A 21595-nucleotide genomic window follows, 5' to 3' on the forward strand; every position below is an offset into this window, starting at 1 on the left:
CTTTTTCTACATTTCTGGCAAGACCTTGCAGCAGACACACACACACACAAACACACGTAAACACACACACGCACACACATATATGTGTGCGTGTGTGTGCATTATGGGCACACACAGACACACACACACACATGCAACACACACAAAATTCCCCACTCAACCCAGATGCACCAAGTGAGCTGAATGACTTTCAGCCAACCACAATGGTGAAAGACAGAAGCACCAAACAGTCTTTGAAATGGGTAGGTTATTACAATTTGATTTTTTTTTTATGTTCTAATTTTCCTCTTTGTGTTAACTATTTTTAAAAAGCACAAATGAAAAAATGAATTCTTTCCAGATCAATTTAAGGCTTCCCACCAAATGGAAACAGAAGAGGCCTTATCCAATATCACATGTGATAAATGTATACCTTTCACGGCCTTAAAATGACAGAACAGATCATTTTTGCCAGTCACTGATTAAGTATTGTGCCTTTAAATTGATGTCGTTCTTTTTGCTACTATGCTGAGTTTTATTATTACTGATTCTCTTTGATGACGTATATGGAAATGTCCTTTAATTTGCTTTAGAATTTCCTATTCTTATCGAATTATTAGGGTGGCTTTTTTTTTTTCTGTTTTGCTTTTCACCAGGAAACAGACGTGATTCTTACTAGGTGGACACTGAAATGGCACCTAGTTGGCCTTCAAGGAGCTCTGCCAACCATCTGAGTTTCAAATGGCCTTTTGGCTCCTAGAAGGGGCTGAGAAGTTGGGGGCAGGGACAGGAGGAGAGGGAGAGAAAGCAAAAAGAGGGAGGGGTTTCAATGCTTTTGCTTTTGGTCAATTTGTTTTCTTCAATACAAATAATCAGATAGGAAGAATGATTGCTTTGAGTTTTACCCATTGGTTGGTTTTTTTTTGTTTCGTTTCTAGATTGGTTTCATTTGATTGTTTAATTTTCCCTCTCCCGGTGCAGAAAACCACCAGAGAGTTTTGCATGAGGAGACGTGACAGTACTTAATGAAACTCAGCACCTAAGGGCATAAGGCAGTTGAAGGTTTTGTTTGTTTGTTTGTTTTGTTTTGTTTTGTTCTTTCAATCAGCACCAATCCCGGAAATGATCTACACTTGGTGTAAGGTATAAAACTTTGTGTTTTTTTTTCTTTTGGAGTGGAGACAACTGCTCCTTCTCCACCCTATAAACCATAGTGTGGGATTTTTTTTTTTTCAATACTGTTACTTATGTGTAAAAAACAAAAGAAAGGTTTTCTTTTTGTTTTTACTTACAAAACATAGAGAATATCTTTGTATACATACAGCGACTGGAAAGAAAGCTTATCTGAAGGGGTTGTGACTTATTATTTTCTTTTTTTGTTTTGGAGCATTGGTGGTGGTGGTGTGGTGGTGGTGTGGTGGGTCTGTGTTTTGGGGGAAGGGAGGGTTATATTTCTTGCAGGCGGCTTTACCGCAAACCAAACTTCAGGTCCCCTTCTCAACTTGGGTCAGGATGCTCTCAGAGCGAAGACTCATACTGTAGCAGCTCATAAAGGAGCGGTCCATCCCGATACCGGATGCCCACCGCGGTGGGTGTGACATACTGAAGAATGTTAATAGTCCTTCTCAACCTCCTGTCTACAAAATGAGCATCCCAAGCTGGGTATCTCTTTCTTGGCATGTCAATCTTAATGAGGGGCCCTTCTGGGAGGTAAGGACGCCCCGTCGGGGTCGGGGGCCCCATGGGTCTCACTTGGAACACGGGCAAGCAAGTGTCAGCCGTGAGATCCTCCTGTTGTTCCGTTACGGCTCTGGTAGGCGTGACCTGGGTCCCCCGGTACCCAGGGGTCTGAGGCGCCATGGGCTCAACATCGGGGGGCAAAGGGATGCCCCAGAGCAGCTCGGCACAACAGGAGCTGGCCAAGATCTTAATTCGCGGCCCCATGGGATGCAGCACACCATAATATAACAGCATCAGTGCGATCCCAGCCACGAAGCTAATAAAGACACAACACAGTGCTGGCACCGCAAAGAAGTCAGTGGTCTCTGGGTTTCTGTAAAAATACCAAAGGAACGTCAAGGCAGCATTCTCGGTCAAGACTATCGTGTAATAGGCAAACATTCGGTATCGAGTCCGCCCTTCCTTGACGTTAAACCAGCAGAAAATGTACACAATCCCTACCACCATGTTGAAGAGGATCTCCTCCCACTTGGACATGCAGAAGTCTGTTCCGCCATGGATGATCCAGAAGGCCATGGCGCACCAGTGGACCACCACGAAGATCCCGAAGTAGAGCTGGAAGATGGAAGCAAAGAGGGCAAAAGAGATAACTCTGGATGAGATGGTGAAGAGGCGCCAGAAGAGGTGGATGAGGGCCCCTCTGTAGCTCATGCTCTTCTTGTCGTCCCTGGAGTCCCGCAGCAGCTTGTGATAGGAGGCTAGCACCCAAGCCAGGGACATCAGGGAAGTCACAGAGGAGACACCTGCCGGAAAGACACAAACCCACACCGTCAAAACCGGGGCCGTCCACTGCCGGGCCCTGCAGGGCTGCCGGGCCAGGGAGACGCCCCCACACACTCGCGCACACACGCTGCCATCTGATGGAGGAGGGGGAAGAAAAAGCACCAGGAACCAAGCTCGGAGGCCGCGGCTGCCCGCTAAGCTGACGGCTTTTGTGAAATCGTGTCAATAACCCAGTCCAGAACCTCTGGAGATCCACAGCTGCAGGCGGAGGCTGACGTGCTTTGCCAAGGGGTTGGGGAGCCTGGACCACCTGGCTGGCTCATCACTTCTGCTGCGGGTGGGACCGCATGTGTTTCCAGTGTAAGAAATCACAAGCTCACCGTGGGGTCCATGTCCTTGTCACTAGCAGGCTGTGTTCTCAGAGGAGCCAGCAGAAGGGATTATGGGGTGTGAAGACCAAGAGCTTACTCTCTGCCCCAAGCTGCACAACTCTCCTCCTCTCAGAAGGTCCTCGAGTCACCCTTTGCCTTCTCATAAGCTCATCCAACGCCCCAAGGAGCCCTCAAAAGGCTCTTCTCCCATTTAAAGTCTTCTCATCCACTCCCTGGGCTTCCCCTGGTGGCTGTGTGGTAAAGAATCTGCTTGCCGATGCAGGAGACTTGAGTTCGATTCCTGGCTCAGGAAGGTCCCCCGGAGGAGGGCATGGCTACCGACTCCAGTATTCTTGCCTGGGAAATCCCAGAGGAACCTGGGATTGTCCTCCTGGACAGAGGAGCCTGGTGGGCTACAGTCTATGGGGTTGCAAAGAGTTGGTCACAACTGAGCAACTCAACAACAACTACACGTCCACTCTCTAAGGCCACTCTGATCAAGGACCAGGAAAGCCTATGTTTCTTGGGCTGCTTCCTCACTCACTCTCGGCCTCCCCATGATGCTTGTTGCCTCCTCCCACCAACCGCTGCCCACGGCTCCTTAAGGCCGTAACTGGTGAAGCCCGGTCCCTCTCTGAAGCCCGGTCCCTCCTTGCCTCCGTCCAGCAATGGGAGGGAGCAGGGTAACTCGGGTTTTGAGGATTTTTGCCCCTCCCTAGCATGGTGAGCTCTCGAAGGCCTCTGCATGTTCTTCCCTCCAAGTTTCCTAAACAAGCAGGTGAGCGTGTCTGATCCCAAGTGATACTTGAATCCCTACAGAGCAGTTTTATTTAGGACGCTGCCTATCTGATGTTTGTAACTCAATCAAACTGAACACACTAAACAGTGACCAGAGTTTCTCCAAATCCACCCACCAGCAGGCAATCTTTAGTCAGACGTCGTCATGAATCCCCTCTGTGCAAGACTCCCCATCACGCCTCTGCTCCTCCAAGCATCATCTCTACTCAGGCTACCCAGCGCTGCTTTTGTTTTCCCCCTCTCCCCAAATTCCAGAACTAAATGCAGCTCAATTCAGCTGGAGTCCTGAATACTGCCCCAAAGGCCACATTTCCTAACCAAATCCCCCTCCCTCGCCCCAGAGCACGATTTCCCTTTGGCTTCTTTCAGGCTGACAGCAAAGTCACCTGGTCATTTTCTCTCTTCAGCTCCAAGGTCAGATCCAGAAGCCCTATTCTTAAGACTAAAGAAGCGGGCCCAGAACTTCAGCCTTCTGCTTGTTTTTCCCTCAGCCCCTGTTCACCCCTCCACTCCTCTCCCAACCTCAGTGGAGGATCAAAGTCTGCTGTCGCTTTACCCTCCCACCCACCCCACGCCCTACCCTGCACTGGTTCTTCCTCTCCCATCCTCATCCCCTCTTTTCCAACATTTCAAGAAGCTGTGCTGGTTTGTAGCTTGCAGAACATCAGAGTCTGATAACAAAAACCATCTTGTTGGTGGAAGAGAGAAAAAGCCTGAAAGGTTAACTATCACAATGAGTACGCACTGCTTTTCTGATCATAACAACCAATGCAGAAAATAAACAGAAGTGATCCCCACTTCTCCATTGAAGCCAATCTTGAAAATGCCTGACAATGCTGCTATCACTTTTCTGGAAAGTTCTGAACACAGTACTCATGTGTGTCCTGTCTTGCCCGTTGTCACGCAAGACATTTCCACCAGCTGCTCCTGATTCCACGTGGGCTCTCTGACCATGTCACAGTGGTCACGCTAACCTGTGAGCCTCCTGCATGCCTGTTCTTTGGGAGTTGGGGCTGGGAGGGGGATGGGTCCCCTTGAGAGTCATGTGACTTGGGCTGTTGGTTTCTGGAGGGTAAGGAACATGCCAGGCTTATTACCAGACACCGGAGCATCCTCAGAAAGCTTCTTTGTGATGTCACCTCACTTCCGGTGAGCACTATCACTTTTTCTTGATGCTAAAAGTGATACGCCTTGGACGTACTTCCACCCTCAGTGATCAAAGGGGAGTTCTAGAGCAGCTACATGGGAAGAAGGCTTGATTTTTCTATTCCTTTTAATAAAGCAAAATGTATCACTTCCCCTGTCCACAGAAAAGCAGGAGTCAGGAGCTCATCAAGTAAGAAAAAGCAGTTTAGCTTTTGCTGAAGCGTGGTCTAATGCAGTCTCTGAATGTGCTCTTGAACAAACCTGCGGTGCAGAAGCAGGACGGGCCCTCAGCTGTCACGGTCCTGATTTCGTTGTTTGGTGTGTTGTGGTGGTAGCCCCGTTCATGCCACATACTAGCAAACAGGAATTCAAACGTCCACTGGCTGCATGTGGTGAAGCCACATCAATCCTCCATCATCAGCGTCGCTTCTGGGTCACCTTTGCCACTTCCAGATCTGTCCTTCAGGTGGCTTCAGGGTATTACAGAAACTCACCTCTGAGCCAACTCGGTCCACGGTCAGTGCCTCTGGAAGTCCTCTCTAGGATGTGGCGTGGGTGTTCCCCAAACGTCATAAGACATCACTGCTGAATTACAAGGAGAGGTTCGGAGACAGTCACGTGGAGGACGGAGCGCTAGCACTCGGCCGGGGGTCTGTGGGTCTGCTGATGTCCGGCCCACATCTTACCTCTCTGCCTCGTCCATTTCCAGCCTGGTGAAGCTGTAGATCACTAAACAGTATATCCTCAGTGGCTACACACACCACTCACTTCAACCCACTCACCCAACAGGAAACAGGCATCCTCGTGAAAAAACATGCCCTGTGATTCACTGAGCCGGAATCGTACTGAGAAGAACACTATGATGTTGGTACTCACTACGGGCTGTGTCTCCATCTTCTCCCCTCCCCCCAGATTCTTAGGTGGAAGTCCTAACCCCCAGGAGTTTAGTGTGTGACTGTATGCCGAGACAGGGCCTTCAAAGGGGCACTGACTTTAACATGAGGTCATGAGGGCGGGCCTGGATCCAACATGACCTTATGAGAACAGACCACGTAGGCCCATGGAGATGCCAGGGGTGCGCTCATACAGAAGAAAGGCCACTTGAGGACACGGAAAGAAAATGGCTATTTCTATCAAGAAGCAGAGTCGAGATTTAAACTCAGACTCTTTGGCCTTAAAAGTAGCCACTGTACTGAGACACCCTTCAGATATGGTCTTAGAAGGGGCTGGGCACCCTGGGAGTGAAGGATCTAAGCCTTTCTTGGAGAGTGGACAGGAAGTATAGCACCCACGGGTATCTGAGAGAGGCCCCTGATAAAGGAGCTGAAAACCAAATCCAAGTTCTCCTCTACCTTCCTCAGGAAAGGAACATGCAAGCCACAAAGAAAGAGGCGACCACCAGAATTAGCTGAGATCACTCTCCTCCTGTTAAGTGACCACTCTTCAGAGGCCTGACTTTCCTCCTGTTAAGTGATCACTCTTCAAAGGCCCGATTCTCACTCTTCAAAGGCCCGATGCTCACTCTTCAAAGGCCTGACTCTCACTCTTCAAAGGTCTGACTCCCCTCCTGTTAAGTGATCACTCTTCAAAGACCTGGCTCCCCTCCTGTTAAGTGATCACTCTTCAAGGCCTGGCTCCCCTCCAGTTAAGTGATCACTCTTCAAAGGCCTGAATCCCCTCCTGTTAAGTGATCACTCTTCAAAGGCCTGAATCCCCTCCTGTTAAGTGATCACTCTTCAAGGCCTGAATCCCCTCCTGTTAAGTGATCACTCTTCAAAGACCTGGCTCCCCTCCGGTTAAGTGATCACTCTTCAAAGGCCTGGCTCCCCTCCTGTTAAGTGATCACTCTTCAAGGCCTGGCTCCCCTCCTGTTAAGTGATCACTCTTCAAGGCCTGACTCCCCTCCTGTTAAGCGATCACTCTTCAAAGCCTGAATCCCCTCCTGTTAAGTGATCCCTCTTCAAAGGCCTGGCTCCCCTCCTGTTAAGTGATCACTCTTCAAGGCCTGGCTCCCCTCCTGTTAAGTGATCACTCTTCAAAGGCCTGACTCCCCTCCGGTTAAGTGATCACTCTTCAAAGGCCTGGCTCCCCTCCTGTTAAGTGATCACTCTTCAAAGGCCTGGCTCCCCTCCTGTTAAGTGATCCCTTTTCAAAGGCCTGATTCCCCTCCTGTTAAGTGATCACTCTTCAAGGCCTGACTCCCCTCCTGTCAAGTGATCACTCTTCAAAGGCCTGACTCCCCTCTGGTTAAGTGATAACTCTTCAAAGGCCTGGCTCCCCTCCTGTTAAGTGATCCCTCTTCAAAGGCCTGGCTCCCCTCCTGTTAAGTGATCCCTTTTCAAAGGCCTGAATCCCCTCCTGTTAAGTGATCACTCTTCAAAGGCCTGACTCCCCTCCGGTTAAGTGATCACTCTTCAAAGGCCTGACTCCCCTCCTGTTAAGTGATCACTCTTCAAAGGCCTGACTCCCCTCCTGTTAAGTGATCACTCTTCAAGGCCTGACTCCCCTCCTGTCAAGTGATCACTCTTCAAAGGCCTGACTCATTTCAGAGGGAAGGGGTGCAGGGCTTTCCCTCCGCAGCGGCTCACTTGACAGATTTCTGTCTGGCCCGAGGTCAACCCCAAAGTCAACATATGACCCTGGCCGAGACCCAAGCCCACACCGTGCTCAGCCTGTGAGTGTTTATGACTCCTCCCACTTACAGCTCCATCACCTGCATTCCAGAGATCAGGCTGGAGACTGCTAAACACTCCTTGTTCAGCCGTTTCGAGTTCCAGGCAGTGACCTTCGTGGCTTGCTCGTTTTTCCTGGTGCAGACCATGAGGGGTGGGGGTTGCAGCTGGCCCATTGGGCAACCTGATTCCAGCCCCACCAGCTGGGAGGTCACTAAGTCAGGGCCTCCTGGGGGGCACCCCCTGAGAAGGGCTGGGGTCAGGGGTCTTGGGGCTCTGATCACCAGACTAGGGATCTAAGGTTTCTAGAAAGAGGATGTCCATACCTCAAGACCAACAAAACACAGCATGACGGGCAGAAGTCTCAGTTGGACATCTTTGACCGGGGAGGCCCCTAAACCCAGCACGGTCACCCTCTGGTGGCTGACATGTCGTTGCGGTCAGAGTTAAGGCTTCGGTACTTATAAGGCCTGCGGGGCTCCTCAAGACACTGCCTTGAGTTCTGAGTGCACCCTGTCCAGTCCCCGTTCACACTCCTCAGCATTTCCTTCTCCAATGGCCTCAAACCGAAGCTCCTGTCATGCTGCCAGGCCTTCATCCTGGGCCCTACTCAGGACAGCCCCTGGCTGCTCTGAAGTCACCTCCAGCTAGCTCCTCACACCCGCTCTGTTCCATGTCCTCCAGGCACAGGCCCAGCGCAGGACATGTGTGCTGGCTCTGTCCATCACCTGCATGGCCCTTTCCCAGGTCCCCAAGTGTCACCGCACGGAGGCTTTACCAGAGCACGGCTTTTCAGCAGGCTGTTGCCAGCCAGACACTGAAAACTGCAGCTCCCAGTACCTGCTCCCGCCTTCCAGGCCTTCAGTCCAGTTCAGTCCCTCAGTCGTGTGTGACTCTGTGACCCCTTGGACCGCAGCACGCCAGGCCTCCCTGTCCATCACCAACTCCCAGAGCTTGCTCAAACTCATGTCCATTGAGTTGGTGATGCCATCCAACCATCTCATCCTCTGTCGTCCCCTTCTCCTCCTGCCTTCAATCTGTCCCAGCATCAGGGTCTTTTTTCTAAAGAGTCAGCTCTTCGCATCAGGTGGCCAAAGTATTGGAGCTTCAGTTCCGGGCTGTATTTCCCACTTTAGTGTCATTCACCGTCCCGTGCACTCTCTTACTCCTTCCTTTTTTCCTTAAGTATGTTCTCACCTTGATGCAGATGAGCCCCTCAAGGGCAGGGCAGCAGTTGGTCTGGTCCTTCTGAAACTACGTGCAAAATCGCAGGGGTATTTCGATTCTCAAAAGGGGCTGATGGAGAAAGGAGCCCACCAGCTGTCCCACCCTCCCACCACTATCCCTGAAAACGGGAAAAGAGAACTCCCGGGGGGCCTCCATTTATGCCTGCATCTTTCAGAAGAAAACCTTGAGGGCAGAAGGCAGAGATGAGGAGGAATAATACCCACTAAGTGTTCCCAGTACAGCAGGCATCGTGCCAGACACTTTGCATAAATTATTCCCTTTAATCCTGACAATAATCCCCTGAAATGCTTATTGGTACCCCATTTTATAGGAGAGGAAACCAAAGTGCCAGGAGGTAAAAGGATTTGTCTAGTTGTAAGGCTTGAAGCGTGTGCTCGTATTCTGATGGGTCCCGTCTGGGGCCATGCTGACCCTGGAGGGACCGCTCCTCTCAGGTTTGGCAAATTCCTAGAAACAGCAAACAGGAGGTGCTTTTCATATGCAAACCAACCGGTCCAGAACTCACACCTCCTTCAACCCGGCCCTGTCCCTCTGGGCCACTGTTACCCCATCCTAACCACCTCAGGGCGAGCTACCAGACAATCAGGGACAGCCCTGGACCCCAGAGCCTGCTGATATTATTCAGACTAGCTTATCTCAAGCCCCCCACCATGGCGTGGCATGCCGGCCTCTTCTTGGGAATCTGTGAGTAACAAGTGATTTGTTTTTAGTGGCAGCTGTCTCCTGATCTATTGGCCTTGAGATGCCTAAACAATAACAAAATCTGTCTTTTAAAACAGCTACAACATCAGCAAACTGCTGGTGAGGGAGCTTCCAACCCAGTACCTCCAAAGGCCCCAGTGCCCTGGGCTTACAAGCTCCAGTAGTTTCCCCTTCTCCCATGGACTCACATGCAAGCTCCCATTAATGGCGCCCAAGACCTCGGGGTCTATGCCCTGCTCCTGGCCCGTGGTCTAGTGATATTAATCCACTCACAGAGGCAGGAGAGCACTGTGGTTCTGCCAGCTGGGTAAAGGCAGACTTTAGAGATTCTAGAACAAATGTCAGCTGCTCAGCTGGTCTGGCACAAGCCTCATGAATGCCAGAATTCTGGTGGGCCTGGAGCACGCTGTGAAGGAAGCCGTCTGCCGTCACTGGAAGGTCCCAGTAAATCTACCCTCATTGAGGAGCAAACAGCCGACAAGACTCAAAGCTCTGATGCTCCCACAGTGATAGCCATTGAATCGTACACTTCAAATGAATGACTTGTGCAGTATACAAACTGTATCTCAATAAAGCTGTTTAAGTATATATATTTTTTAACAAAGAAGAAGAAGAAAAGATGCTCTGCTGACAGGACCATGGGCAGGGCTGAGCTATGGAAGCAATGCAGGCACCATGCCCCATCCTCCCAGCCTCCTGGCTGCTCCCGAAACACTGGGGTCACCTTCTCAGCTCAAGGCCTTACATTTGGCTATGCTCTCCTCTGCTGCGTGTACCTCCAGTGACCTGCAGGCTGGCTCCCTCCCTGCTCTACATCTTTGCTCAGAGGTCCCCTTCCTGCCCCCTTATTGAAAGCTGGACACAGCTCTGCTCCCCCAGGCTCTGGTCCCAGCTTTAGAGCTCTGCGGCATACTTGCCATTTTCCAATACAGAAGACAAAATATTTGTTCTGCTCCTTGTCCATCTGTCTCTCCAAGACAAATAAGCTCCATGAGAGCAGGGCTTTCTGTCTGTTTTGTTTATTACTCTTATCTGCCCCCAGCTCCTGGAACCATGCCTGGCACATGCTTAGCAAATAGTTACGGAATAAGTGGTCACATTATAGTTACTGCTCAGGCTTCTGAACTGGCAGCTCTCAGAGCCTCCCCCACGAAGCACCGCTGGTCAGCCTGCCTCGATGACCCTCTTGTTACAGCATCTGATGCAGAAACATTTTCAGGTGGCCAGTTGTTATTTCATCTGTGCTAACTGTTGTTGTTTAGCCACTAACTCTTTTGCGACCCCATGGACTGTAGCCCACCAGGTTCCTCTGTCCATGGGATTTCCCAGGCAAGAATACTGGAGTGGGTTGCCGTTTCCTCCTCTAGGGGATCTTCCTGACCCAGGGATGGAACCTGTGTCCCTTGTGCTTCCTGCACTAGCAGGCGGATTCTTTACCACTGTGCGACCAGTGAAATTGATTTACCCTGCCTTTCTCATAGCCTTCCTACTGCTTTAAGGACTCTTCCTCATATGTACATACTGCACTTTCTTTTGCACTTAAAATTTGTTAAGAGGGTAGATCTCACTTGTTCTTACCACAATTTAAAAAAAAAAGTACTCTCTTTTTCTCTAGCTTGTTGTTAGGGGCAACCTCAGCCAAAAGGCCTCAGAATTGGATACAAAGTCAAGTGAAACGCACACACTGAAAGCGTCATGTCTCTGCTTAAAATCCTTGCAGATTCTGGTTAAGAGTGTGAGGTTTTAATGTTCTGTTTGATAAGAAGCCACTGGGAGCTGGAGCGGGGCTGTGAGCTGGAGTTCGTTGCTCAGGGAATTCTGTGTGTAGACACCAAGCAAGTATCTGATGGGAGAGAAGGAGGGGTGACTCCTCAGGAGACAGAAGCACAGCTGGAGAGAGATCCTCCTACAGGGAAGTGAGAGAGGCCGCGTCTGTGTTCTGGTGGCAGAAGGCAGGCACGTCCCTCTTCACTGCAGCCGTCTGTGACGATGCAAGGCAGCCAGGGAAGGCACACACCTTCCCCTTTATTAATCCAGGCGGCGAAGACACAGACGTGGGTCGAGCACCCTGAAGTCCAGACCGGAGGCTGGAAGATCTTTCTATCAATCTGGTCGGAAGCCCAGGAATATCAGAGCCAGCAGCTAGCTCCAGCTTAGCACCAGGGGGGTGGGGGTGGCGCAGGAGGTGGGGAGTCAGGGAGGAGGGGGCTGCTCCATCAGGGTTAGGCCAGGTGGTGGCCAACATCACAGAAGATCGGGGCACCAAATCTCCCTATCACTTTGTACAAGGTGATTCATTATCTGATGGTGTTTGACACAGTGGAAATTCACACGTTGGTGTGGAGCACAGATCTGTCACCTTCAGGCCACACAACATCATTGTCACCGTCTGGCAGCAGCTTTACCTAACTGTAACCCAAATCCTAAATGATCAAGTAACCAACTTTGGGGAGTCTCAGGTGGCTCAGTGGTAAAGAATCTGCCTGCTAATGCAAGAACCGTAGAAGACATGGGTTCGATCCTTGGGTTAGGAAGATCCCCTGGAGGAGGAAATGGCAACCTACTCCACTATTCATGCCTGGGAAACCCACAGACAGAGGAGCCTGGTGGGCTACAGTCCATGGAGTTGCCAAGAGTCAGACACGGGCAATGTACCCATGTACACTGAGCGACTGAGCATGTACGCAATCAAGTTTTGTAACCCAGATTTGGAGGGTAACCGCTGATGTCTGGACTGGATGCAGGACTGGAGAAAGCACTTTTCACATTATAGAAAAGAAATCTCCCAAGAGGAGAGAGGTGGTCATCTTTGATCATGGGGAGAGGAGGGTGAGGAGGGCCAGTTAACCAACCCCACAGCTGGCCCTCCTTCCCCTGAGAAGGGGAACGTGGAAGACTGGTCCTCACGCAGAAGGGAAAGCTGATCAGGACAGGGAGCTGACGCCTCCTCCAGGATGCGAGCAGCTGAAGAAACAGGCAGACAAGAGCCGCAGAGAAAGCGGATGGACACCTGCATCTCTGTGGAGTTTCCCATCAGCTCTTGCTGGGAAAAGGAGCAAGTGTGAAGTGGGAGGGCTTCTGATAGAAGAGGAGCCAGCAAGTGAGCTTAAGAAAGACAAAAACCAGAAACTTCCAGTGGTCCAGTGGTTAAGACTCCGCACCCCCAATGCAAGGGATCCAGGTTCGATCCCTGGCTGGGGAGCTAAGATGCCGCGTGATGCATGCGGGCAGCTCAGAAAAAAGAAGAAGAAGAAGAAAACTAATTAGGGAGGTCAATACCAAAGGGATGGAAAGACAGGGGCCTATTTGAATCTTAGAGTTCAATGTTTGTCTAAAAGAAAACCAATGTTTAAGGATACCCACCAAAGGATAGGTGTCTTTGCAAACCCCTTCCTGACACAGCATCTTGCCTATAGCAGAGCAGATGCCTGACACATGGTGGGTGGGAGGCCATGAGCAACAGGTCACAGAGTCGTATGAGAAGGACAACACCTCAATGTGAGCTCAATCCCAAAAGGCAGGCTCAGGCACTGTGTGCGTGGAGCGGCTGGCACTCCCCCACCCCCGTCAAAAGCGTCAGAAAACCCCCAAAGTCGGGAAAGGCGAGAGAGCTGCTAACTCTCAACCCGATCCCCAGAGAGCATCTTTCATCTCAACATACCCCAGCTCAACCTCCTTCCATCACCACCTCCCCCAGGCTTGCTAAGTGTTGTTGATTTCTGCTCCAGAGTTGCCTGCCAATCCGTGCGCTTGGCTTCCTCTTCCAAGCACTCCAAGCCCATGGTTTCAGCCCTGGCTGCCCACAGCTGCCTCTAACAGGGGCTCTGGGCTCTCGGTTTCCTCCCTGCATACCAGGAAAGGGGTCTTCCTTAAAAGCTAATCTGGCACCAACGCAGGAGACACAGGTTCAACCCCTGATTCGGGAAGATCCCACACGCCCCGGAACAACTAAGCTGTGAGCCAGGATTATTGAGCCTGTCTGTGCCCCAGAGCCCGGGAGCTGCAACTACTGAAGCGCCTAGTCGGTGCTCTGAGACCAGAGAAGCCGCTCTCCGTAACTAGAGAAAAGCCCGGGCAGCAATGAAGTCCCATCTCAACCAAAAATAAATAAAAAAATAAAATTGAAAAATCTAACCTGGGACCCCTCCGGTGTTTTAGTGGCCAAGACTCTGCACTCCCAATGCAGGGAGCCCAGGTTCAATCCCTGGTCAGGAAACTAGATCTCACATGCAGCAACTAAAATCCAGGGCAGGCAAATAATTAAAAAAAAAAAAAAAAGCTAACCTGATCATATAGCTTTCCTACATAACCCTTCCCACTGCACTTGGTATACACCCAAGCTGTCAGGCCCACGCCTTCCTCTCCACCCTCCCCCACATCACTCTCCTTCCCCTGACTGCTGACCCCCAGCCATGCTGAATCCTGTCATTTTCTAGAATAAGCCAGGCTTTTCCCACCCCAAGGCCTTTGTATTTGCAATTCCCTCTGCAGGGGAGGTTGTTTCTGCTCCTCCCATAGTTGGTTCCTCCTCATCGTTTATACTCAGGCTAAGTGTCAGCTCTCTAGAGAGGCTTTCTCTGATGTGTGTGTGCTAAGTCGCTTCAGTTGTGTCTGACTCTGTGCAACCCTATGGACCATAGCCCGCCAGGCTCCTCTGTCCATGGAATTCTCCAGGCAAGAATACTGGAGTGGGTTGCCATTCCCTTCTCCAGGGGATCTTCCCGACCCAGGGATCCAACCCACGTCTTTTATGTCTCCTGCACTGGCAGGCGGGTTCTTCACCACTAGCACCACCTGGGAAGCCCAGCACTGCACCAATAAGCTCTCTGCACACCCCACCCCAGGTACTGCAGTCTTGGCATCGTGTTTGTTTGCTTAACGCATTTGCCACAATATGCCGGCTATCTAACTGTTCCTGTTATGTCTCCCAGGAGAGAATGGAAGATTAGTGAGGGCCTGGATTACCTCTGTTACGTTCCGGGTTGCCCTCCGCATGTAGTATGGCACCTGACTGAAAGCGTCTTTGTTGACGGGAAGACTGTGTCATGTACCCATAATACACCCGCCAAAGTGCTGCAGACGGGTATGTGCAGTCCACTAGACCTTCACAGCCACCCAGAGGAGTTACTATGCCCACTTTACGGATGAAGAAGCCCAGTTAGGAGATCAACTTGTCCCACGTTGTAAAGCCATTAAATGGTGGAGGTGGAATTTACACACAGCTCTGGTGGACTTTTCTCACCATGCGGGACTGCCTCCCCATCCCTGTCATAGCCAGGAAGACTCTAGAAGCTCCCAGCTGACACCAGGCTCATTACCAGTGAAAAATGGCACTCCATGTAAAATGTGTACTTTTTCTCCTTATTTAAACTTGACTTGAGACATCTGATTTAAGGAGGACTCCAAATGACCAAAATACTCAAATGAAAGTGAAGGTGAAAGTCGCTCAGCCATGTTCTACTCTTTGCGACCCCATGGACTACACAGTCCTTGGAATTCTCCATGTCAGAATATTGGAGTGGGTAGCCTTTCCCTTCTCCAGGGGATCTTCCCAACCCAGGGACTGAACCCAGGTCTCCCACATTGCAGGCGGATTCTTTACCAGCTGAGCCACAAAGGAAGACAAATAATATCTGCATAATATCTGCATGATTTAATATTACCACTATGATTGTATTTTGAATTGATAAGCATTAAAGAGTTGATGCCTTTGAATTGTGCTGCTAGAGAAGACTCCTGAGGGTCCCCTGGACTGAAAGGAGATCAAACCAGTCAATTTAAAGGAAATCAACCCTGAATATTCATTGGAAGGACTGAAGCAGAAGCTGAAACTCCAATACTTTGGCCACCTGATGCAAAGAACCAACTCACTGGAAAAGACCCTGATGCTAGGAACGATTGAAGGCAAAAGAAGGGGACGACAGAGGATGAGATGGTTGGATGGCATCACTGACTCAATGGACATGAGTTTGGGGAAACTCTGGGAGATAGTGAAGGATGGAGAAGCCTGGTGTGCTGCAGCCCATGGGGTCGTAAAGAGTCAGACACAACTGAGCGACTGAACAAAAACAACCAGTTTTACGGGTAAATTGGATACAAATCCATCTTTCAGGCTGACTACTGTAATGTTAACTCAGTTATAAAAGAGGAATCAAAGGTGGAGAGATGGCACAAGGATAAAAAGTGGAAGAGGCTGGTATCTGGCAAGATCCGTGGAAAACTCACCTATTACAAAAATAGCAGTCTACCTAAGCGTCTACTAGCATTAATGGTACAAAGTGGACAGGTGTCACCAAAGGCCACCAAATGAGACCAGCTGGCCATGATGTCATTAGTAAAGTGTGGTCCAATTCTACCATCACCAACAACAAAATGGCCAGTTGCTGCCCGAGGCCCTTGACATTTGTCATGTCAAAATGTCCAGAACAACCCTCCGAGGTAAGTACTAATATTATCTCCATTTCAGAAACAAGAAAACTGAGGAACAGAGACCCTCAGTACCTCGCCATAGGTCACACAGCTGTCAAGCAGCAGGAGGCGTCCCCCCTGCAAGAACTGCTGCTTGCAGGCTGCGGCCCTACAAGAACGCACAGCATCCACGCCGCCAACAAGCCCCTTGAAGTTCACAGACTCGGCTGTCCTCTCCAGATGGTGTGGAGCAAGGGGGGGATCCCATTGGAGAGTGCCCTACAGGTGCCTGTGAACTTGGTGGCACCCAGGGCCCACTGGAGCAGCTTGGGGAGCCAGGGGCCCAGAGGCAAGGACCCAGGAGGCCCACAGGCCCCAGTGGCCAGGGACCCTCTGCCCCAGTTGCCTCGCTAACACAGATCATACACACTCACATCCTCTGGAGTCAGGAATCTCTGCACTGAGTCCCTTCAGCAACATCTCTGCTTGAATGCTCCCCATGACGGGAAACTCACTACCTCATGAGACAGTCTCTCCATCTCTGGATGGCTCCTGCTGTTTGAAATGTCTCCCACATGTGAATTCATAACCATCTCCCTGTAGCTCCCTCCCGCTCTTTGGAACGATCATGGTTCCCCTACATCCCTTCAAATGCTGGGGTTCACATAGCCTACATCTTCCCCAGGATGAAATGTCCCCAGTATCCCCCAGGCATCGTGATCTCCAGCCCCTCCTCACATGGGCCTTTGCCCCAATCAGAACTCCAGCCCCACGGAAATAAGCTCTGATATGACCTGGACATGTGCAGGCTGGCCTGACTGAAGTCTGCCCTGACGTCAGCAACCCAGGGTGACAGGGTGCTTTGACCAGAGGAGTCCCACCTAGAAGGGGCTTCTTGGGTCTCCGGGTGGCCCCCAAAGGCTTCCTGCTGCTGTAGAGACCAGTGATGTCCAGACCAGCCCCTGGGCGCATGGAGGCTATCTGGAGCCGCGGGGGCCAGGAGTGGGGGGTGGGCGCGATACCCTGGGCTCTGGACCCCCACCCCCCGTCTGCCTAGAACATAGCTGCTTCAGCCTGTTTTATAAACGGGGCTTCTACATTTTGTAAACGCGTTTGAAGCACCACGGCTCAAGAATGTCTAAAACTGCTGATGCCGCGTGACACGATTTGGCCTCTTGGGCACCTGCTGTCTCCCTCATCCCGTGTGTGCCAACGCCGCGGCTCAGGCCAGCGCCAAGATAAGGGGCCTCTTCCCTGGACCCGGAGACCCAGGCCCCCTGCTCTGCCGCTGCAGGGACACTGGAGACCCGGCTGGACTCTGCGCACGTGAGGACCGCGCAAGCGCACGCGTGACGGCGGCGGTACGGGCGCGCACACGGGGGCGCACAGGCCGGGCTGCGCCCCGGAGTGCGCGCAGAGGGCGGGTGGGGGCACTCACAGGGCAGCGTCTCGGCGCGGCTCTTCTGGATCATTATGCAGAGCTGTAGCACCAGTTGGGGGGCGCTCTCCAGGAAGGTCTCCAGGAGGCGCAGCATGTTGACGTCTGCATATTCGTACATCATAGCCCAGTAGAAGCGTCGCTGGTGTTCCTTCTGCCGCTGGCTCTGAATCCCCAGGTACATGGTGCGGATATACCTGCGGGAGGCGGGACAGAGCAGAGAGAGAGGCACGGGTTGGGGTGGCGGTTCTGGAAGGGCCAGGCCCTCCCGGGCAAACCAGCCTCCCCTCCTTGGTTCGGAGGTTTTCCAGGTGCTGGGACCAGCTCTAGGGGTTCTCCCAGCCCACGAATGAGGTACTGAGGCTTCAGGGTGGGGTGGGGTGGGGCCAGGCCAGGGAAGGGGGCCCGGGCAAGCTGTCCCCTCCCCTGCCGCGGTTTGCTCATCTGTGAAGTGAGAAGTGGAAGAGTGGGGCCCAGGGAGCTTGCCGGCCTGCCAAGGCAGGATCACAGGTGAGCTCGGGGGGCAGGTGGGCTCGCTCAAGTTCGGGGTCCCAGGGGGAAAATTCCAGTAGGGTTTTCACCTCTCTGGAGGAGGAGGGAAAGGAATTAGCATTTATGAAACTCCTACTGGGGATCACTGGAGGGCTGCCCGCTGTGGCCTGGGGCCCGGTCGACAGGCAGAAGTAAACCCATGTGGGCCAGGCAGGCAGGGCTCAGGGGCGCAGGCTCCGGAGGTGGATGTGGGAGCCACCAGGACTTGGCCGAGGCTGTTGGACCCCAAAACTCACGCGTGCCCCCCTCCATGCTAGGGGGAGCCTACAGTGGCGCCTCCATCCAGGTGCGGCCTGGGACTTGGCCACACAGACACATGGACCCCACTCCCTCTGAGGAAGCAGCGCAGGTGGAGGGCATGGGCTCTCTCCTCTGCTAATTGTGGGGGCCTGGACTAATCACCCCAACTCTGTGTCTCTGTTACTCTTCTTTAACATAAGAGAGTTACAGCCTCATGAGGCTGATGGGGAGCTTGGGGAGATGATCCCAGTGCTGGCTGTGGACCCAGGCCCACGGAAGAAAGCCCCTATGCCTGCTGCAGTTCTCGCTAAACTGTAGAAGCTTTCTCCAAGCCACAACAAGGGGAGGATGGACAGTATCATGTAAGCCAGACTTGGGAAGATGCCCTGGAGAAGGAAATGGCAACCCACTCCAGTATTCCTGCCTGGGCAATCCCATGGACAGAGGAGCCTGGCGGGCTACAGTCCATAGGGTCGCCAAGAGTCAAACATGACTGAAGCGACTTAGCACACACAGAAGCCAGACTCAGCCAGCGGTCTCTGGGGCCGAGTGCAGCCCAGAGAAGCTGGTAGTGCCAGGACCAAAGCAAAGTTCAGAAAGCACAGTGGGCCCAGGTAGAATCAAGATCAGGCAGCATCAATTGGGGTCACAGACAACAGGACAGACTGATACGTGCATCCCTGGCCACCCCCTGGGAATGTGTCTTCTAAACCACCAAGCCAGAATCACAGAGGTTGAGAGTGTGGCTGACCCCTACATGGTCCCCGCTGTCCCCAGGCACCCCATCAGGGGCCCACTTGGGGGTCTGTCTCCATCGCCACTGCCAGCCTGGTCCCCGCCATCACCCCCTCTCTCTTGGATCAAAGCAGAAGCCTCCTAAATGGCCTCCCAGGGCCCACTATTGCCCCCAGAACAACCCACTCTCTGCCCAGCAGCCAAGGCACTTTGTCAAGATCACAGACGCAGTCCTGTCCCCAGCTTCTTCAGCCCTCCCTGACTTCCCATCATGCTCAGAAGAAAATCCCACCCCTCCCTCGGCTCCTGGGCCCTGCCCGCCCCCCAGCCTCATCGCCTGTTCTCTCGCCAAACGTTCTCGTGTCTTGTGTCTCTCCCGTGGACACGTGAGCTTGTCTCTGCTCACACTGTCCCCCGGGGGCCTGTGGAAGAAGGAAGACTCCTGCCCCCAGGGCTGAGTCCCCCTGCACTGTCACAGCACTGTGAAGGCAGCCCACCTCCCCGGGTACACTGAATTTCTAAGAGGCTCCCAGAGAGGGGCTCTGTTCCCCCCTCCTTGAAGCAATGGGAAAGGTGGGCATTGCCCAGGAACCTCTCATGGAGTTTACAGCAGCCCGTGCTTTAGAAGCAGAGGTGAGAAAACGTACATTTGCAAAACAATATAAAACTACAGTGATGCTCCTATCTAAGTCCAAACTGGTGGGCCTCCTACCTATGGAGAAGACCTCGAAGAAGACCCATCGGCGGGGCTGAGACAGACGCCTTATTTCCTGCATATACACTCCCTGGGGTGAGCGGAGAACAACCCTGGGGAGGCGCTGCAACAGGCATGGTGTCAGGCTGGAGTGAACAGTGCGTGGCTGCCAGCCCCACCGGGCACCGCCGCGGGCCAGGCGTCTCCCGAAGGTCCTGCCACGCCCTGGGGGTCAGCTCTGGTTACCGTCACTGAACACCAGACAGAAGCTCTGAAGTGAAGCAGGGCGCTGACTCCTCGTCTGCTCCAGGTTCTATCACTCACCGGCTGCGCCGCTTCCCGTGAGTCCCTGCCTCTCTCCAGGCCTCTGTCTGTAAGTTCCCCGAATCACGGGGCCAGGGCAGAGGCAGACGGGAGGATGGGGTGGGGGCGCTGGCGGCTGACCTGACCTGGAAAGCTGCGGGGTCACTGAGAGAGGGGCAGAGACCGAGAGACACGAGAGACGGCCACAGAGAGGGACGGAGGAGACCCTGGAGAGGGAAAGGGACGAGGGAGAGGGGAGCTATGTCAGAGCAGAGGGCCTGAAGGAGACCGGCTAGATGAGGTGACCGTAGCCACAGGCTGGGCGGGGGAGGCCGCTGTAAGGACCTGTGGTCCCAAGTAGTTGGAAGGGGCCGGGGAGCCGGACTCCAGAGCCCCGGGCAGAGGGGACAGTCGGATCAGGTCGGATGGTGCCCTGGGGGGACAGCGCAGGAGGGGAAGAGGGTGCCCTGGTGAGTCCAGAGGCTCCACACGGGCACCCAGAATAGCCACGTGGCCCGAGAGCCTTGGTGCCGTGGGTCTCCCGGTCAGATATGGGCTCTGTGCTCCTAAACTCCTCTCTGCTCAGCTGTGCTGCCTGCAGGGCACATTGCCGGGGGCCAAGACTCCCTCAGGGGCCAGACCACAAAGCTCTACTTTGTCAGGTCTGCTCTCAGACCTCAGCCTCCACCTCCCCTAGCCTCACAAGGGGGCCCCATGGGGGAACGATTTGGTATCACAACCCAAGCCTATCTATGCATCCAGGTCCCCAGGCGAGGTAACACCAACACTCAGGTTCACCCAGGTCAGCCTCGCCAGGGCAAAGGGAGCTCTTGATCTGCCCTTCCACGCCCCTGTTCCCCAAGCCCCTAGCCCCTCTGTCCAGCATGGCCAGAGAAATGGAAGACAACGAGCCCAGAACACATTGGTTGAACCATAACACCTGCCAGAGAAACCAAGCTTGCCTCCATGGTAACATCCCAAGATACGGGAAGAGATGAAGGTAGGAGCCACTCCCCACCCGTGAGCAGACAGATGCTGGAAGCCCCGTGTGCACCAGGATCAAGTCTGAGACCAAAAATGGTTATCATGCCTCCTGGGATGCCAGCTCACATAGCCTGCTGCCTGGAGTAGGGACTGTATCAGAGTCCAGTTCAAAACTCCCAGTCAAGGGCCTTCCACCCAGTCCTCTGGCTCCTGCGCCCTCCTCTTCTGTCCTCTGGCTCCTGCGCCCTCCTCTTCTGTCCTCTGGCTCCTGCGCCCTCCTCTTCTGTCCTCAAGTCCCTGGGTCCCTGGTAGACCTTACAGAATCCAGAGTGGGGTCTTGATGACCTCTGGGGAAGCCCAGCCAGCAGCCTCTTCTTGCTAAGCCGTCACCCCTGTGCAGAGACAGCCATGGCCAGGGCCACAAGGTGGCGCCAGACCCTAAGCCACGCAGGAAGGCTGCTCCTCTGCACCGTGATCTCATGCCCAGCCGGCGGCCTCCCAAGGCCTGCACCTTTCAATGCGGCAGCGTCGGGGTGCAAGGGGGCGGCTGGCCAGGCCGAGGGGCAGTCCCAGGTGTGCCATGTCCCCACGAGAGAGCATCTGCAGGAGACACAAGGTGGGCTGCTGCTCCCTCACCTTCTCCCTCTCCCCGGCAGGTTCCAGAAAGCTCACCTCCCCCAGAAAGGTGGTTTGGGAGGAAAAACATCCAACTCTCCTCCTCCTGACTGGCTTCCACCTGGATTCTGTGTCGCCTGCTGTCACACTGTTTCTCTCCTAAGAACATTGGATCATGAAAGGCACGGATCTGCAGGCAGCTGTCCTTGTGGGGCGAAGACTCAGGAAACCTGTGTCTGGTATGAGG

At 53.0% G+C, this 21595-nt stretch overlaps 1 protein-coding gene across 1 annotated transcript in view; it reads right to left on the reverse strand.

The window, feature by feature from the left end:
* Nucleotides 1–243: 243 nt before the first annotated feature.
* The window catches only part of XKR6 (XK related 6), a 260615-nt gene continuing 239263 nt past the window's right edge, over nucleotides 244–21595 (reverse strand). Inside the window, exons 2-3 of the mRNA XM_043890917.1 lie at nucleotides 17226–17422; nucleotides 244–2462 (exon numbers count right to left, since the gene is read on the reverse strand). Coding sequence (XP_043746852.1) covers nucleotides 1498–2462; nucleotides 17226–17422 — 1162 coding nt within the window. The 3' untranslated portion in view covers nucleotides 244–1497. The remainder of the gene's footprint in view (nucleotides 2463–17225; nucleotides 17423–21595) is intronic.

Source organism: Cervus elaphus, chromosome 29, assembly GCF_910594005.1.
Source record: "Cervus elaphus chromosome 29, mCerEla1.1, whole genome shotgun sequence".
NCBI lineage: Eukaryota > Metazoa > Chordata > Mammalia > Artiodactyla > Cervidae > Cervus > Cervus elaphus.